This window comes from Nothobranchius furzeri, chromosome 5, assembly GCF_043380555.1.
Source record: "Nothobranchius furzeri strain GRZ-AD chromosome 5, NfurGRZ-RIMD1, whole genome shotgun sequence".
Lineage (NCBI taxonomy): Eukaryota > Metazoa > Chordata > Actinopteri > Cyprinodontiformes > Nothobranchiidae > Nothobranchius > Nothobranchius furzeri.
The window spans coordinates 540,352-555,033 of NC_091745.1; the positions used below are offsets into that span (position 1 = coordinate 540,352).

General features: G+C 43.6%; 2 protein-coding genes and 1 long non-coding RNA gene across 4 annotated transcripts; 2 read left to right on the forward strand and 1 right to left on the reverse strand.

The window, feature by feature from the left end:
• The first annotated feature begins 428 nt into the window (after positions 1-428).
• Positions 429-1,779, forward strand: tspan10 (tetraspanin 10). Its single transcript, XM_015942795.3, has 3 exons — positions 429-644; positions 749-1,338; positions 1,441-1,779. The coding sequence occupies exons 1-3, from the start codon at positions 573-575 to the stop codon at positions 1,772-1,774; spliced, it is 996 nt and encodes a 331-aa protein (XP_015798281.1). The 5' UTR covers positions 429-572; the 3' UTR covers positions 1,775-1,779.
• Positions 1,780-6,056: 4,277 nt separating this feature from the next.
• On the forward strand, positions 6,057-8,776 carry LOC129163251 (spectrin alpha chain, non-erythrocytic 1-like). Of its 2 annotated transcripts, XM_054740090.2 has the most exons (8): positions 6,057-6,161; positions 6,246-6,350; positions 6,426-6,458; positions 7,393-7,440; positions 7,553-7,644; positions 7,725-8,035; positions 8,130-8,342; positions 8,425-8,776. In XM_054740090.2, the coding sequence occupies exons 2-8, from the start codon at positions 6,318-6,320 to the stop codon at positions 8,487-8,489; spliced, it is 795 nt and encodes a 264-aa protein (XP_054596065.1). In that variant the 5' UTR covers positions 6,057-6,161; positions 6,246-6,317; the 3' UTR covers positions 8,490-8,776. The 2 variants fall into 2 exon arrangements, with proteins under 2 accessions (XP_054596065.1, XP_070407412.1); XM_070551311.1 differs by lacking the exon at positions 8,425-8,776 and having other exon boundaries at positions 7,725-7,989; positions 8,130-8,336.
• Positions 8,777-8,877: 101 nt separating this feature from the next.
• LOC129163252 (uncharacterized) lies at positions 8,878-10,643 on the reverse strand. The gene is made up of 3 exons (XR_008563107.2): positions 10,264-10,643; positions 9,300-9,363; positions 8,878-9,213 (listed from the first exon to the last, which is right to left on the reverse strand). It is a non-coding gene; the product is annotated as an uncharacterized lncRNA (long non-coding RNA).
• Positions 10,644-14,682: the final 4,039 nt, after the last annotated feature.

Consider the following 14,682-nt stretch of genomic DNA (forward strand, 5'->3'; position numbering starts at 1 on the left):
ACAAAAAGACGGTGGAAGAGAACAATTGTTTTTTTTATTATTATTAGTTATTTTTAACATTGCTGTGTTTGACTAAAACACATTATCACGTTATCAGTACAGCTAATCAAGAGTAATCTCAAGTTAATTTAAGATTTACATTCACAATTATGAAATAAACATTTTTTAGTATTTCTATGAAATACATTTTTTCTCATTGAATATACTCAAAATACATTATATCTTTCTTTACTTGAAGAGCAGTAATCTGTCAGTCAATGACGAGAAACATGCATCATCTCTGAGCTGCCTCTTTTCCCTCAAGTCGTTTTTTCCTGACATAAACTCAGAAGTCCCGTGTTTGAGATTCTGGTATGTAGGCCTCCCATTGTGACTCTCACATGATGAATGAAGCTCAGCCCTCACAGCGCTCTGACACTGAACACAACGGGGTTAATCCACACAAGCATACTATTTAGTTTCACACTGCAGCAGCAAAGATTCTCTTATGTTTCACTTCAGTTTGTGCTCTGCCCTAAAAGCACAGGGAGGATCATTTCCTGCTCATCTACAATTACAGGCGATATTTGTAAATGGAGGGATTTCAATGGCTGTGTGTCAAGAGAAACGCTTCGCAGGATGAGTCCAGTCCACTCATACCAAAGGTCTGTCTTTCACTTAGCTTTTAAGAAAAATATGTTTGTGCTGTGGCGATAGAATGTTGTTTGAGTTAGACCTCCTGAGAGCCTGAACTTTTCTGTGTTTTCAGACAAAGGCAGCAAAAGCAGGAGATGAGGAGCTTGGCCTGGTAACCAATGGATTTCAGACAAATGAAGAACAGAACAAGAACAGCAATGCTGCATTTCCCAGAATCCAGCCTAACTTCAGTTACTCTTTGATGGACTATTTCCTGAAATACTTTATGTTCCTGTGCAACCTGCTTTTCACTGTTTTGGGCCTGATTGTTCTCACTTTGGGAGTCTGGGGCCTCAACACCAAAGAATCGTTTGCCCAAGAGAACATCGGCACTATCGGAACTGACCCAATGCTGATACTGTTTAGTCTAGGCTTCCTGCTCACTTTGCTCTGTCTGACAGGGTGTGTGGGTGCCTTAAGGGAGTACTGCTGCCTGCTGAAAGTGTTCTCAGCCACAGTGCTGGTGCTCATCACAGCTCAGGTGCTGCTTGCCATTGTCGTCTACAGTGTGCGGGATCAGATCGCAGGCTACTTGAGGTCAGGGATGTTAGCAGCCATGGCTAACTACCAGGATGATCCGGATGTGAGGTTCATCACAGATGAGATTCAGTTCAGTCTGCAGTGCTGTGGGGCAGATAACTACCGGGACTGGGGCGTCAACATGTCAGTGAAGCATGAATCACTTCCTTTAGTTTTCTTATGTAATTACAAAACAGATTAAGATGAAGCATTTTAACAAAGCTTTGTTTTCTCTATTATCCTCAGATATTACAACTGCTCTGCTCCAGGGGTCCTGGCCTGTGGTGTCCCTGCTACGTGCTGCATCAACCCTTTGGAGAATGGCACCGTGTGGAACTCTCAGTGTGGTGTGGGAGCCCAGCTTTTAGATGAGTTCACTGCGCAGAGTGTCATCTTTTTAGGTGGATGTCTGGGCGGCATCACCCACTGGATCAACCAGCACGAGGGCCTGATCGGGACGGTTGGAACCATTGTTGTTGGGGTGGAAATTCTGGCTGTGTTCATCACCACACGACTGCTGGAGAGCATCCATTGGCACAAAACTCACCAGCTACACAGAGTAATAAATACAGCAGTTTAACAAGTTCTAGTGTGTACTTTATCTAGAGTGGTGTGAAAAACTATTTGCCCCCTTCCTGATTTCTTATTCTTTTGCATGTTTGTCACACAAAATATTTCTGATTGTCAAACACATTTAACCGTTAGTCAAAGATAACACAAGTAAACACAAAACTGCATTTTGTGTTTACTTGTGTTATCTTTGACTAATGGTTAAATGTGTTTGATCTTTATCACTCTCTAGATCTCTCTGTGTGTCTCTCTATCTTTAGATCAGTCTCTCTTTAGATCTGGATCTCCCACTAGGTCTAAATTAAGATCTCTCTCTCTCTCTCTCTCTCATATATATATATATATATATATATATATATATATATATATATATATATATATATATATATATATATATATATGTCACCTAAAGGATCATTAGTAAAGGATTATTAGTAATACCTGTTCAACTTCTCCTTAATGCAATTATCTAATCAGCCAATCACAAAGCAGTTGCTTCATAGCATTTAGCGGTGTGGTCCTGGTCAAGACCATCTCTTGAACTCCAAACTGAATGTCAGAATGGGAAAGAAAGGTGGTTTAAGCAAGTTTGAGTGTGGCATGGTTGTTGATACCAGACGGGCCGGTCTGTGTTTTTCACATTCTGCTCAGTTACTGGGATTTTCACCCATAAACATTTCTAGGGTTCACAAAGAATGGTGTGAAAAGGGAAAAACATCCAGTATGCAGCAGTCCTGTGGGCGAAAATGCCTTGTTGATGTTAGAGGTCAGAGGAGAATGGGACTTGAGGCGGATGGGCTACAACAGCAGACGACCCCACCGGGTACCACTCATCTCCACTACAAATTGGAAAAAGAGGTCATCAGATCTCAACGCAATAGAGCATCTTTGGGATGTGGTGGAACAAGAGCTTCGTGCCCTGGATGTTCAACCCACAAATCTTGACTTGAGTTGAGCAGTAGCTCATCTGGTTGAGCGGGTTGTCCAGTAATCGGAAGGTTGCAGGTTCGATCCCGGCTCCGGACAGAGAATTCTGCTGTCGTGTCCTTGGGCAAGACACTTAACCCCCCTTGCCTGCTGGTGGTGGTCGGAGGGACCGGTGGCGCCTGTGCTCGGCAGCCTCGCCTCTGTCAGTGCGCCCCAGGGCAGCTGTGGCTACATCGTAGCTCATCACCATCAGTTTATGAATGGATGAATGATACACTGTAGTGTAAAGCGCTTTGGAGTCCTTACTCTGAGAGGCGCTATACAAGTGCGGGTCATTTATCATTTATCTCCATCAATACATCATATATGTATCTCTATCTATATTTATATCCATCTCTCCATCTCTACATTTATCTCTATCTCTAAATCTATTTCTCTCTGTCTGTACTATACTAGTTTATTTATAAAGCACATTTAAAAATAGCATGGCAGCTAACCAAAGTACTGTACAGAAGAGCGAAAGACTCACACACAACAACAAAGACAGCATAGGAGTAAAATATAAAGCTAAAAACATATAACACACATAAAAGCAGCATTTAAAAGCAAGGCATGAAATTACTATAAAGTTGACTAACCATAAAACAAGTAAAAGCACTAAGATAGGAGATAAAAGAGAAACAAGTAAAAAGTAACTGAGCAATGTTAGTGAGCTAAAAAGTACAGAAGAATGTCACAAGCTGGAGAAGCGTCACACTGACGTATGAAGACAATCATATGGGAAAAGCCAGGCTAAAATAGTGTGTTTTGAGGGCAGACTTACCCCGGGTTTCCACGGGAGCCGTCAGCAGCACGTTACTGCAGCAGCACGTCTAGCTGCTGCTTGGCCCTTCCAAGCCCCCACAATGCCGCTCAGAAAATGGTCCCAACCCGGAAGTAAGAAAAATTGCAGTTCCACCCTCATCCGCTGGGGGCTGGTGCCAGAAGCGAGCAAATCCTCATTGACTCCCATGTTGAAAATGCCGATTTCACAGCAGAAATAAACATGTTTACAGCCTGGTGCCAAAACATGTTTTTTGTCTAAATGATCTAGTTTATACTCATGACAACTCTGAGGGGGGTGAATTTTTTTCTCACTCTTCTGTTTAAGTGTATTGAAAGCCTAAAATTCTGTATAATTAATGAGCATCAGACCCACGTGACCGCCGCCTCAGACCCACGTGACCACAGAGCTAGCTCCGTGGAAAGGCCTCAGTACAGCCTCGGTCTCTCCTGGAAGCTGTTTCGGGATTTTGAGTCTCTGTGCTTGTGAATTCTGTTTTGGATATTATTGGTGCAATTGTTGGACAAAATGACTTGCAGTGGTATTAATTGCACTAATAGAGCGTCCAAGGAGTCTCCACTTCATTTTTTTCGGTAAGTTAAAATCTATATTCGTATTTTATGTCACTGCTGCCTTTAAACTAGCTGAGTTTACCGAAGTAGCTAGCTAACCATCAGTTTAACATGTAGCATTTACTGTTTAACCATGAAATTTAAATGTAAAATACGGTAAAATAATTAATAGGGCATATTTAGATGGGTAATATGGTAAAAGATCAAAATGGGTTGAAATATGACGGAGCGCTAAGAGGGAGACTTCTGTGTCCATTCTTCCACCCGGTAATCCCCAGCGGTCAGGCCGGGCAGCCTGACCGATCCGGCGCCTACTTGCTGCGCCTAGCTGCTGCGCGGTCTGACCGCTCGTGGAGTTTTTCATGTCTGACTTTAACCGCATCTAATACTGTATTAGGGCGTGAGCGCAACAGCGACAACTTAATATCGATGTGTAAGCAGCCTGAGTGGTAGGGTGTTTTCATCTGAACCCTTAAAATCTCCAGCAGGCTTGGAGTGACACCTGTGTCCATTCTTCCATCCGGTAATCCTCAGCGGTCAGGCCAGGCAGCCTGACCGGTGCGGCGGCTAGTTTCTGCGCGGGCTGACCGCTCATGGAGCTCTCAGAGACAGATCTGACCGGAGAAATACTGCAGCTCTGTGAGAAGTCTATAGGGCATACAGCGTTTCCCTTAAATCCCACCGCCACGCCGACAAGATCCCAAGTTTCTTTGTTTTTGTTGGCGCTGTTTACCGAAGAAGCAGCGGGAACTAATATGTTGTCGCTTGTGATCACAGCCGGCGGGTAGCAAGTATGTACAGTCTATGATTTTACCTCTCCCTCCTGCAGTCTTCCCCTATTAAAATTTAAAATGTGTAACTTCATGTATTGGGATGAATGACTGATATTCATGTTAAACTCAAACGTTAGGCATTTAGGGGGAAAAAACAAAATAATAAACATTATACAGATGTCAAATAAATCAAACTGTAATTAAACAATATATTTTCAAAGTCTCGATTCTGGATAAAATCCAGCAACATATGCTTTATAAATAAACACTACACATGGCTTTTACACACACACACACACACACACACACACACACGTTACATTGTGATTTCTTAGTAAATATTCTATTTGGCGAGAGATAAATTTTATTGTATTTATCCTAGTGAATCTATAATTAAACGGGTAAACTAGTAGTAGCACATCCAACATCAAAGAAAGTAAAATGTTATTATCAGGAGAGGGAGAATGATTAAGTGGTTAGCAGCAGTGTGCTAGACGATGGCCCCCTCCATGAGGCCACCACAGCTCAGCAGAACATCATTGTAGCTTCTTCTGGGGAGAAAAACACTTAGAGAAAAAATAAAGTTAACAGCTGAAATAGCAGGAAATAATACAGTTAAAGAGCAGATTGTAGAAGAAAGAAACCCCTGGGTTAAACTGGTCTGTCTACTGCATAATGCTGAACTCTAACATGTGTCCTCAGGGAAGGACCTGATTGGTGTCCAGAACCTGCTGAAGAAGCACGAGGCTCTGCAGGCTGAGATCACAGGTCATGAACCTCGCATCAAGGCTGTCACCCAGAAAGGAGAGACCATAATGGAGGAAGGTAGAGCAGGTCTGGTCCTGACATGTTTCTGAGGTGTCTGCAGGTTCTGGCTCACTTTGTTTGGGTCCAGGTCACTTCGCTGGTTCAGAACCCTCGGCCCGTCAGAACATTCTTATCCACCACGTTCTAACACCAGACCTGTTAACCCGACAGCAACAAGTGGCTCCAACTGACGATTTGACCGGGAAGGAGCTGGTTCTGGCTCTGTACGACTACCAGGAGAAGAGCCCTGGAGAGGTCACCATGAAGAAGGGCGACATCCTCACGCTGCTCAACAGCACCAACAAGGTTCGTGTGCCCTTCACAGCCGAGGAACGACCTCCAGCTCAGAGCGAACATCTCCACACCTGCTTTGTGTTTGTGTGACTTTAGGTTGTTTTACTTGAACTCGCGTCTTTAGCTGAATGAGGATGGAGAGACGGGTCGGACCTGGAGCAGGTCGAGGTCTTGCAGAAGAAGTTTGACGACTTCCAGAAGGTCGGACTTTTCCTCCTCTCCGTCTTCCAGCAGCAGCTGTCAGATCAGCTCAGGTGATAATCAGCAGGTGCTTTTGTCCTGCAGGACCTGAAGGCCAACGAGTCCCGCCTGAGGGACATCAACAAGGTGGCATCTGAACTGGAGTCAGAAGGTCTGATGGCTGAGGAGGCTCCTATGGTTCAGGCTCAGGTGAGCGTCACCTGTCTGCAGCAGCTGGTCCCTCTCACTTCCTGGTTTGTTAACTCTGCTCGTCTCTGTTTGTAGCAACAAGAACATCTGGGTTCTGCTCCTGGAAAGGTGCGTGTTGTCCTCCGCCTCCACCAGAACCAGACGTGGTGTTTTTGTTACCACTCATTTGTTTGTTTACAGGATGAAGCCGACTCTAACCCCGGCTTTCCACAGGAGTCGTCAGCAGCGCGTTACTGCAGCAGCACGTCATAGCTGCTGATAGGAACCGCTGTGGTCAACAGAACCTTTTCCACTGGAGCCGTCAGCAGTGCGAGTCGGCCGCGTCTCAGGAGCAGCATGTCGCGGCCTTTACGCGCCGGTTCTATTTTCTACGCGCGACGCCTCTGAAACGGGTCAAGTTCGACATTTTTGGGGAAGGAAAGACAGGAAATCGGACGTGGAAATTGAGAGAAGCTACCGAGATTTTCAGAATAAAGAACGTACTGCCTTCCGGTTGCTTTAATTTTAAAAACAGTTACTAACTGTGCGGCCCCGTGAGAAGTTATCACCTAGCTAGCGGTCTCCTTTGTTTTTCAGGTCCGTATTGGCGATTATAAAATGGACAGAACATAAAACACAAACCATGTTGTAGTTTTCTCCTGCTTGTTGTTGTGTTTACTGACGAAGTCACTCGTGTGACTTCGTGCTCGGTCGGTGACAGCTGCTCTCCTGCTGCTTCACGTCTCGTGGGAAGGGCCAAGCAGCAGCTTACGCGAGCAAGACGTGCTGCTGCAGTAACGTGCTGCTGACGGCTCCCGTGGAAACCCGGGGTAACACGGCGTCACCCTAGAAGGTGAGTTCATTCAGCTGATCAGAGGTCACCTCTGATGGCCGCAGTCACGGCCGACCGTGCTGACATCACACAGGAATTCAGGTGACCCGGCAGGCACCAGGTGCTGGTGAAAGTGGGGACATGTCAGCTGGTTGCCATGGCTACAGTTATCTTTATGCATCTGTATGACTGCTGACTGGTGTGTGTGTTTCCTGTGACCTTTGACCTCAGACCGTACGGTTGGGCGTTCAGACGACGGCTAACTTTAATTCCATCAAGGTAAGAGGAAGCTCTTCCCTTCCTGTCTGAGCGATCCGTCTCCAGGTTTCCTTGTCCGGCGTCCAGCCCGCTGGCGTCCACCTTCATCTCACAGGGTTTGGTTTCTCTCCAGGAGCTGAACAACTGCTGGCGCTCGCTGCAACAGCTGGCTGAAGACCGGAGCAACATGCTGGGCAGCGCCCATGAGGTGCAGCGCTTCCACAGGTACCCCGCACACTTATGCGCCGCTTACGGGTCAGTAGAGTTTGGACCCACACTCAGACGGAGTTCTGATGTCTTCTCAGAGATGCTGATGAGACCAAAGAGTGGATCGAGGAGAAGAACCAGGCCCTGAACACAGACAACTACGGCCACCACCTGGCCAGCGTTCAGGCTCTGCAGCGTGAACATGAAGGCTTTGAGCGTGACCTGGCAGCTCTGGGTGATAAGGTCCGCTTCCTGATCGGTACCAGGACCCGGGTTGTTTCTGGAGACACGTTCTTCATGGTTCTGGTGACTCCACCCCAGCCGTTCCTGATCAGCAATCAGCGGGGTGCTTTCCTATTTAAGGTGGATGGAGGACACAAGTTGACGCCAGAAGATTGCCTCAGTTTTGGTAGTAACCAGCCACTCGTGTTACCTCTAGTGTTCCTAGGATTAATGTTATTTCGTAGTGTTTTTGCTCTTATATTGGATTTACCATTCTTCAGGATTCCTGTCGACCTCATTGGATACTGACCTCTACTCCAGGATTTGGATATTCAACACACGGACCTTATCACCAGCCTCCATAACCCACCTCTCATCTCACCCAGTGCCCCATCCACCAGGACGCCCCGCTTCTCTCCACCTCTGCTCCCTCTCCTGCGCTTCCCCCGGCTCTCTACCTCTCCCTCCTCCAGCCAACACATACACCCACCACAGTAAGTCTGCTGAACACCTCTGCCTGCCTACAATGGATTTTGAAACCAGAACCTAAGCTCACCTGTGTTCTCCCTCCTCCAGACGCTGAGCTGTTGTTGCAGTTCCAACCACAGACTTATCTGTGCACCTTAAGTTCCTCCTTATAAAGAAATCATTTTTTCCATCAGTTTTTGGTCAGTGTTGTATTCTGCATGTCTTGGGTTAAGTACCTTCCTCCAAACATGACACTCCTCTTCAAAGAGCAAATCTGTTCAGCACATTCTGACAGACAGACCACCATTCTTCTGTCATGATGCTGTACAGGACATTTTTAGAGTTTTTCTTTTTAAAGATAAATAGGATTACATTTAAATAGCAATACTTTCACATTATCATTTTCCCACACTTCTGTATACCTGTATTTTGTTGTTTTTCAATAAAGAATGACAAATTATTTAAGTTTGGATTTGTTGCACACAAATATAGATCTGTAAAAAATATCTACAAAGCTAATGTTTACATAAGTATGATTGGGTTTTGCAATACGCCACTATTTTAGTAAGATTTTTAAACCAAGTAAAGTTAGTAAAGAACACATTTCTATTGTCTGCTAAGAAACTGTTGGGATTTAAAATGGGCCTGTTGTACAAATAACTTGTAAATGATTATTCCTCACTTTTGTCTTAACCAAAGAAATTCCAGTAATTGAGCAAAAACATTTATTTTTAACACTACATTTTATAAAACAGGGCGCAAAGTGTCGGCACATGTATGTATGTCGATGGTCCGCCCCAACCGAACCAGGAGACACAGACGTCAGGGAGGCCAAGGTTGTCTCTGCAGCTCTCTGGGCACCACGCCTCACTCAGCTGTCTCCAATGATCCAAATGGCTATGGAGAAAAAATAACAGGTTTGTCATAATTGTTTAAAGTACAAAACCATACATGAAGTGGTGAGACAGGTATGTGGAATTTACACTTGCTGCTTTGTGTAGCTGATGTTGGAGACACACAGGCTGCCATGGTGACCTTTTAACAGATCTAAGAAAAAAATGAAAATTAAAAACTCCAAGACCTCATGTCATATTTACTAATCAGCTATGGCTGATTTATTGTTTGGATCACAGTGAGTTACACTAATTCTAATATATTTTTATTTCTATTATACATACATACTTTTTAACTGTTATTTTCACATGACTGTTATCAGGCTCTCTTGTTCTGGTTCTCATGATAATTCCGTGTCTTCCAGTAAGTTATCTTGTGCTTACTTCATCTGTAGAATGTCTCTTTACTTTTGGTAAATTGTACTGAGTCCAGAATAAAGACTAGTTGGCTGTACAAGATACAAACAAGTATTACATTTTGGAAATATATGAAATGTATTTAGGCTGCTAATTTAGCTCGAATACTAATAACTGCCATATTTTCCGGACTATAACTCGCACTTTTTTACATATTCTGGCTGGTCCTGCTACTTATACTCCAGAGCGACTTATATAACAAAATATGTAGGCTACACCGCGCTGCTGCGGGCCGACTCCGACCCACACAAGAATGAGTTCCCCTGTCCCGCTGGGAGGGTTTCAAACACCGCCAGCATCTGTTAGAGCCTGTGGCGGGGTGCTGAGGGCCGGCTCCAGCCCAGGAATGAGCTCTCCTCGCCGGCCGGGAGGGGTGGAAACACCGCCATCCTCTCCTCTGCTGGCTGTTCATTCTGTTATGGTTACCGGTGCTTGTGTTGCAATGTGAAACGCTTGGTCTCAGATTTTGTAAGAAAGATAATAAAATGTCCCCCCAAAATACGACTTAAATATATGTTCTCTTCTTCATGATACATTTAATGGCTGGTGCGACTCAGGAGTGATAGCGCCGAAAAAAACTACTGAAAACTTGCTCAAAGCAAAATGTTTTCATTACGGAAATAAATTATAAACTTACCGATTTAAAACTTTTTTAATACTGGTACTTTTCACGAACAGGCGCAGAAAACCTCCACCTAAACTCCGTGTAAGGTTCAGGTCGATGGGTGTTCCAGTTAGCTCCGGTTGGGTTGAAGCTAGGTGGCTACATCCGTTAGCTCGGCTCCCACCTCCGCTTTAGCTTTGGGTTAGCCAGGGTTAGCTTCAGGTTAGCTCGTAGCTAGTTCGCCAGGGTGTCGTCACTCGAGCCCAGCCTTACAGCCACACCCTCAGCGCCTCCTCTCTTCCCTTTTATGGAATTGTCTGGGCTGGACGGAACCTGTGACACGGTCAAAATGGCGGTGGTGGCCACCTCCCATTATAGACAACAAACGTGTTATTGAAGCCAATGGAATCCGTTTGTCCAGTATATGTACAGTCTATGGGCCCTTCCCACGAGACGCGACGCAGCAGAGGAGCAGCCGTCACCGACAGGGCACGAAGTCACACGAGTGACTTCGTCAGTAAACACAACAACAAGCAGGAGAAAACTACAACATGGCTCCAAAATGTTTGTGTTTTTATATTCTGTCCGTTTTATAATCGCCAATACGGACCTGAAAAACAAAGGAGACCGCTAGCTAGGTGATAACTTCTCACGGGGCCGCACAGTTAGTAACCTTTTTTAAAGTAAAGCAACCGAAGGCAGTACGTTCTTTATTCTGAAAATCTCTGGAGCTTCTCTCCATTTCCGCGTCCGATTTCCTGTCTTTCCTTCCCCAAAAATGTCGAACTTGACCCGTTTCAGAGGCGTCGCGCGTAGGAAATAGAACCGGCGCGTAAAGGCCGCGATATGCTGCTCCTGAGATGCGGCCGACTCGCGCTGCTGACGGCTGCTGACGGCTCCTGTGGAAAAGGTTCTGTTGACCACAGCGGTTCCTATCAGCAGCTATGACGTGCTGCTGCAGTAACGTGCTGCTGACGGCTGCTGTGGAAAGCCGGGGTAAAACCTACAAAGGGAAGATGCCTGACGCACGTGGAGGGGCAGAGTTCCAGAGTTTGGGGGAAGCGTGTGAGAAGACACGCGCACCCTGAGATTTATAGTGAACCTTCGGAACAATCAGCAGCAGCTGATCAGCTGAACAAAGGGCACAAGTGGGTGTGTAGAGATGCAGCAGATTGGCCAAGGTGATGGGCAGTTCAAAGCCTTGTAGACAAACATCAGGATTTTGAATTGAATTCTAAATTTTACCAGGAGCCAGTGTAAGTCTGCAAGAGTGGAAGAGGTGTGTGCATCTGTTGGTGTTGGTCAAGAATCTGGCAGCAGCATTTTGATTAAACCTCCTGTAGTCTGCCCATGGTGGAAGCACTGATGCCAATCTGGACTGCATTTGCATATTCTAGGCGGGAGGTAATTAACGCATGGATTACGGACTCGTGATGTGGGTGTTTGAGAATGGGCTCAAAGTGAGTGATCTGGCGAAGCTGGAAAAAGCACAACCTGATGGTTGTGTTGACTTGAGAAGTCATAGACAGGTCGGAATCTAGTTTCACACTCAAACTACTGGCACATGATCGGAGATTGAGGGCAAGTAGGGTTGGCACAGCTGGTATCCTACTGGGGTTTGTAGGGTTAAAAAAATGGCCTCTGTCTTGCTGTCATTTAAACACAGGTAGTTAGAGGATAGCCAGGTTTTGATGTCAGAATGGCAGTCTGCCAAAGAAGAGACTGATAGATGCTGACTGAGTTTAAAGTAAATTTGACAGTCATCTTCGTAGAAGATGTAGTTGAACCTGTGACTGGCTAGAATCTTGCCAAGAGGAAGCATGTATATAGGAAAATGAGTGGAACTAGGATAGAGCCTGACATATCTATCTATCTATCTATCTTTATTGTTACATCCTCGACAGGAGGTGTTAAAATGTGGAGGGAGTAACATAAGAAACATGATAGTGGGTTTAATTGTCATAAAAAGGTTCTAAAAACAAGTGAGCAAACAGATGGAGGGCATTATAAAAATAATGCCAAATGAAAGCATACTAAAAAGGTTAACATTAAGAGACCATTTACCAACATTAAAACACCTGGTTACAACTTTGTTAAAAGTTTTAAATGGTAAATGGTCTGTATTTGATATAGCACCTTCTAGAGTCCTGGAACCCCCTAAGGCACTTTATAACACAATAAGTCAATCACCCATTCACACACACATTCACACACACATTCACACATACATTCACACAAAACAGAAGATGTTTAAAACCAAAGTCAGTTAAATTGCATCAAACCAAGTTAACCTTTAAACAATATCAAAATATCCCTCTGGATCATATCAGAGCTTGAACATTTCTGTTAAAACTCATCAAAACAAAGGAGTTTAAACCAGACTCTGAGGCCTGGAGGACAGCAGAACCCCTGCACTGCTGCCTCCCAGACTGCTAGATGGTACAGCTTTTTATCCGAGGTGTTGTTCATTAGTGGGATTCAAGTCAGCTGTGCTCATCAGCAGCCTGGAGGAAAGGAGGAAGAGGGGCAGACTGATCACCGACCAGGGCTGTGTGATCCTGCCTCCTGGATCACCAGAGTCCAGGCTGGTGGCCATAAGACCCCCACACATTAAAAAAAAAAAGTATAAAATTTAGTGAAACAAGCAACAACAATATTGTTATTTTATATTCATAACTTGTCACACCTGCAGTCATTATCAAGGATAATCTCATCGCTTTGTTGCACAAAGCAAGTTTTATCACCAGTAGAATAGACCATTGTCATGCCCTGCTTTCTGGTCTTCCCAAAAAGAGCATTTCAAGCTTACAACTTTTACAAAACTCAGCAGCACGCATCCTGATGAAGACCAGGAGGTGGGAGCACATTACAACAGTTTTAGAATCGCTGCATTGGCTCCATGTATGTTTCAGGATCGATTTTAAGGTTCTCTTAATGGTTTTTATGTGTCTTAATGGTCTTGGGCCTTCTTATCTTTCGAAACTGCTTTTACCTTACGAACCCTCGCGACCTCTGCGCTCCTCTGGCAGCCGTCTCCTTGTGATTCCAAAAGTCAGGACACATATCCATGGCAAGGTGTCCTTCCAATTTTATGGCCCTCGTCTCTGGAACAGGCTGCCAGAGGACCTTAGGATCGTAGAGAATGTTCATGTTTTTAAGAGCAGGCTTAAGACTCACCTTTTTACCATAGCTTTAACTGATATCTGTTTTTAGCTGCATTGCTTGTTTTATTTTTTATTATTTATAATTTAGTTTTATTAGACATTTATGTCTTAGTGTTTTACTATCTTTGAATCATTTTTATATGTAGGGTTAATGAACTACATATCTAGGAATTAAAAGCTGTTGCTATCAGCTTATGTTTTAATTCCTAAGAAGATCAAACAAATTAACAAATGAAATTTACATGTATATATATATATAATGGATATAAATTCATATACCAACTTGCTTGGTCTGTGTTAATCAAAAGATTATATTTATTTTTAAAGATTTAATTTAATAGCAAAAGTTATTTGTTAATTCAGAAGATCTGAAGATCTTTGCTTGTTCAGTGATCAATGTACACCCACTCCGTGTTTATTTCAAGAAAGAGTCAAGTTTAAAAAGGTTAAGAAATTTATTACTAAACAATTTAAAACATGACAATTTATAAAAGCTTTGGTATGAAAAAGCAACCCCGTGTTTGCATGAATCTAAGGTGAAGTGTGTTTTGTTTGCGGGTGAAGCAATGTCTCAGAACGTGTATCTTAAAGAGAGGGTTCTGGGTGGAGACTGCATAATTATTTTTCTATTTTTGGGGAAATGATGGGATTATGGGTTATATGGGGTGACTTTAACCTGTAAAGCACTTTGAGCTGTATTTTTTATATATGATAAGTGCTATACAAATTAAATTTGATTGAAAGCTTGATTGAAAACTTAATTTAAATTATTTCATAATCTTCCAAATAGATGGCTGTGAGGAAACAATTAAGATCATCCTTATGATGTCAAGATGTGAAATAATTATTTTTTGTGTGCTTTATTACCCCCAGCCAATAATTCCAGACAAAATAAAGACTCCACCCGTCCTCTTCTGATTGATCGATAGTTGTGCTTGTAGCGTGATTAATGATTGGCATTATCACTTCATATTATGACCAATAAGATGTGATGACTCCATATAAATATGAAATATCTGATTGATCTTTGAATGTTTAATCAGAAGATTCTAGGGTTCTTTGCTTCTTTAATGACCATAACAATCTTCTTAATTCAGACAGAGTCAGGCACATAGTCTATAACATTAATCTATTTTTCCTCAACTAATAATTATACATGACAAGATTTGATTAATGAGATGGTGTAATGGATATGAAGTGATTTGTGATGTGTGAGATGTAATTGAAGCTAGATGTTCAGCAAAGCCATTCTTTGCATCTGAAAGTTGTGGTCTGGGTTGTAAAATAA

Excerpts from the sequence above, each read along its gene's own strand:
- tspan10 (XM_015942795.3), top strand. The coding sequence starts at position 573 with ATGGAGGGATTTCAATGGCTGTGTGTCAAGAGAAACGCTTCGCAGGAT. Across the intron at positions 645-748 it reads CCAGTCCACTCATACCAAAG|ACAAAGGCAGCAAAAGCAGG; the intron begins GTCTGTCTTTCA and ends CTGTGTTTTCAG. Across the intron at positions 1,339-1,440 it reads CGGGACTGGGGCGTCAACAT|ATATTACAACTGCTCTGCTC; the intron begins GTCAGTGAAGCA and ends TATTATCCTCAG.
- LOC129163251 (XM_054740090.2), top strand. The coding sequence starts at position 6,318 with ATGGCTGAGGAGGCTCCTATGGTTCAGGCTCAG. Across the intron at positions 8,036-8,129 it reads AGAAGATTGCCTCAGTTTTG|GATTCCTGTCGACCTCATTG; the intron begins GTAGTAACCAGC and ends ACCATTCTTCAG. Across the intron at positions 8,343-8,424 it reads CAACACATACACCCACCACA|ACGCTGAGCTGTTGTTGCAG; the intron begins GTAAGTCTGCTG and ends TCCCTCCTCCAG.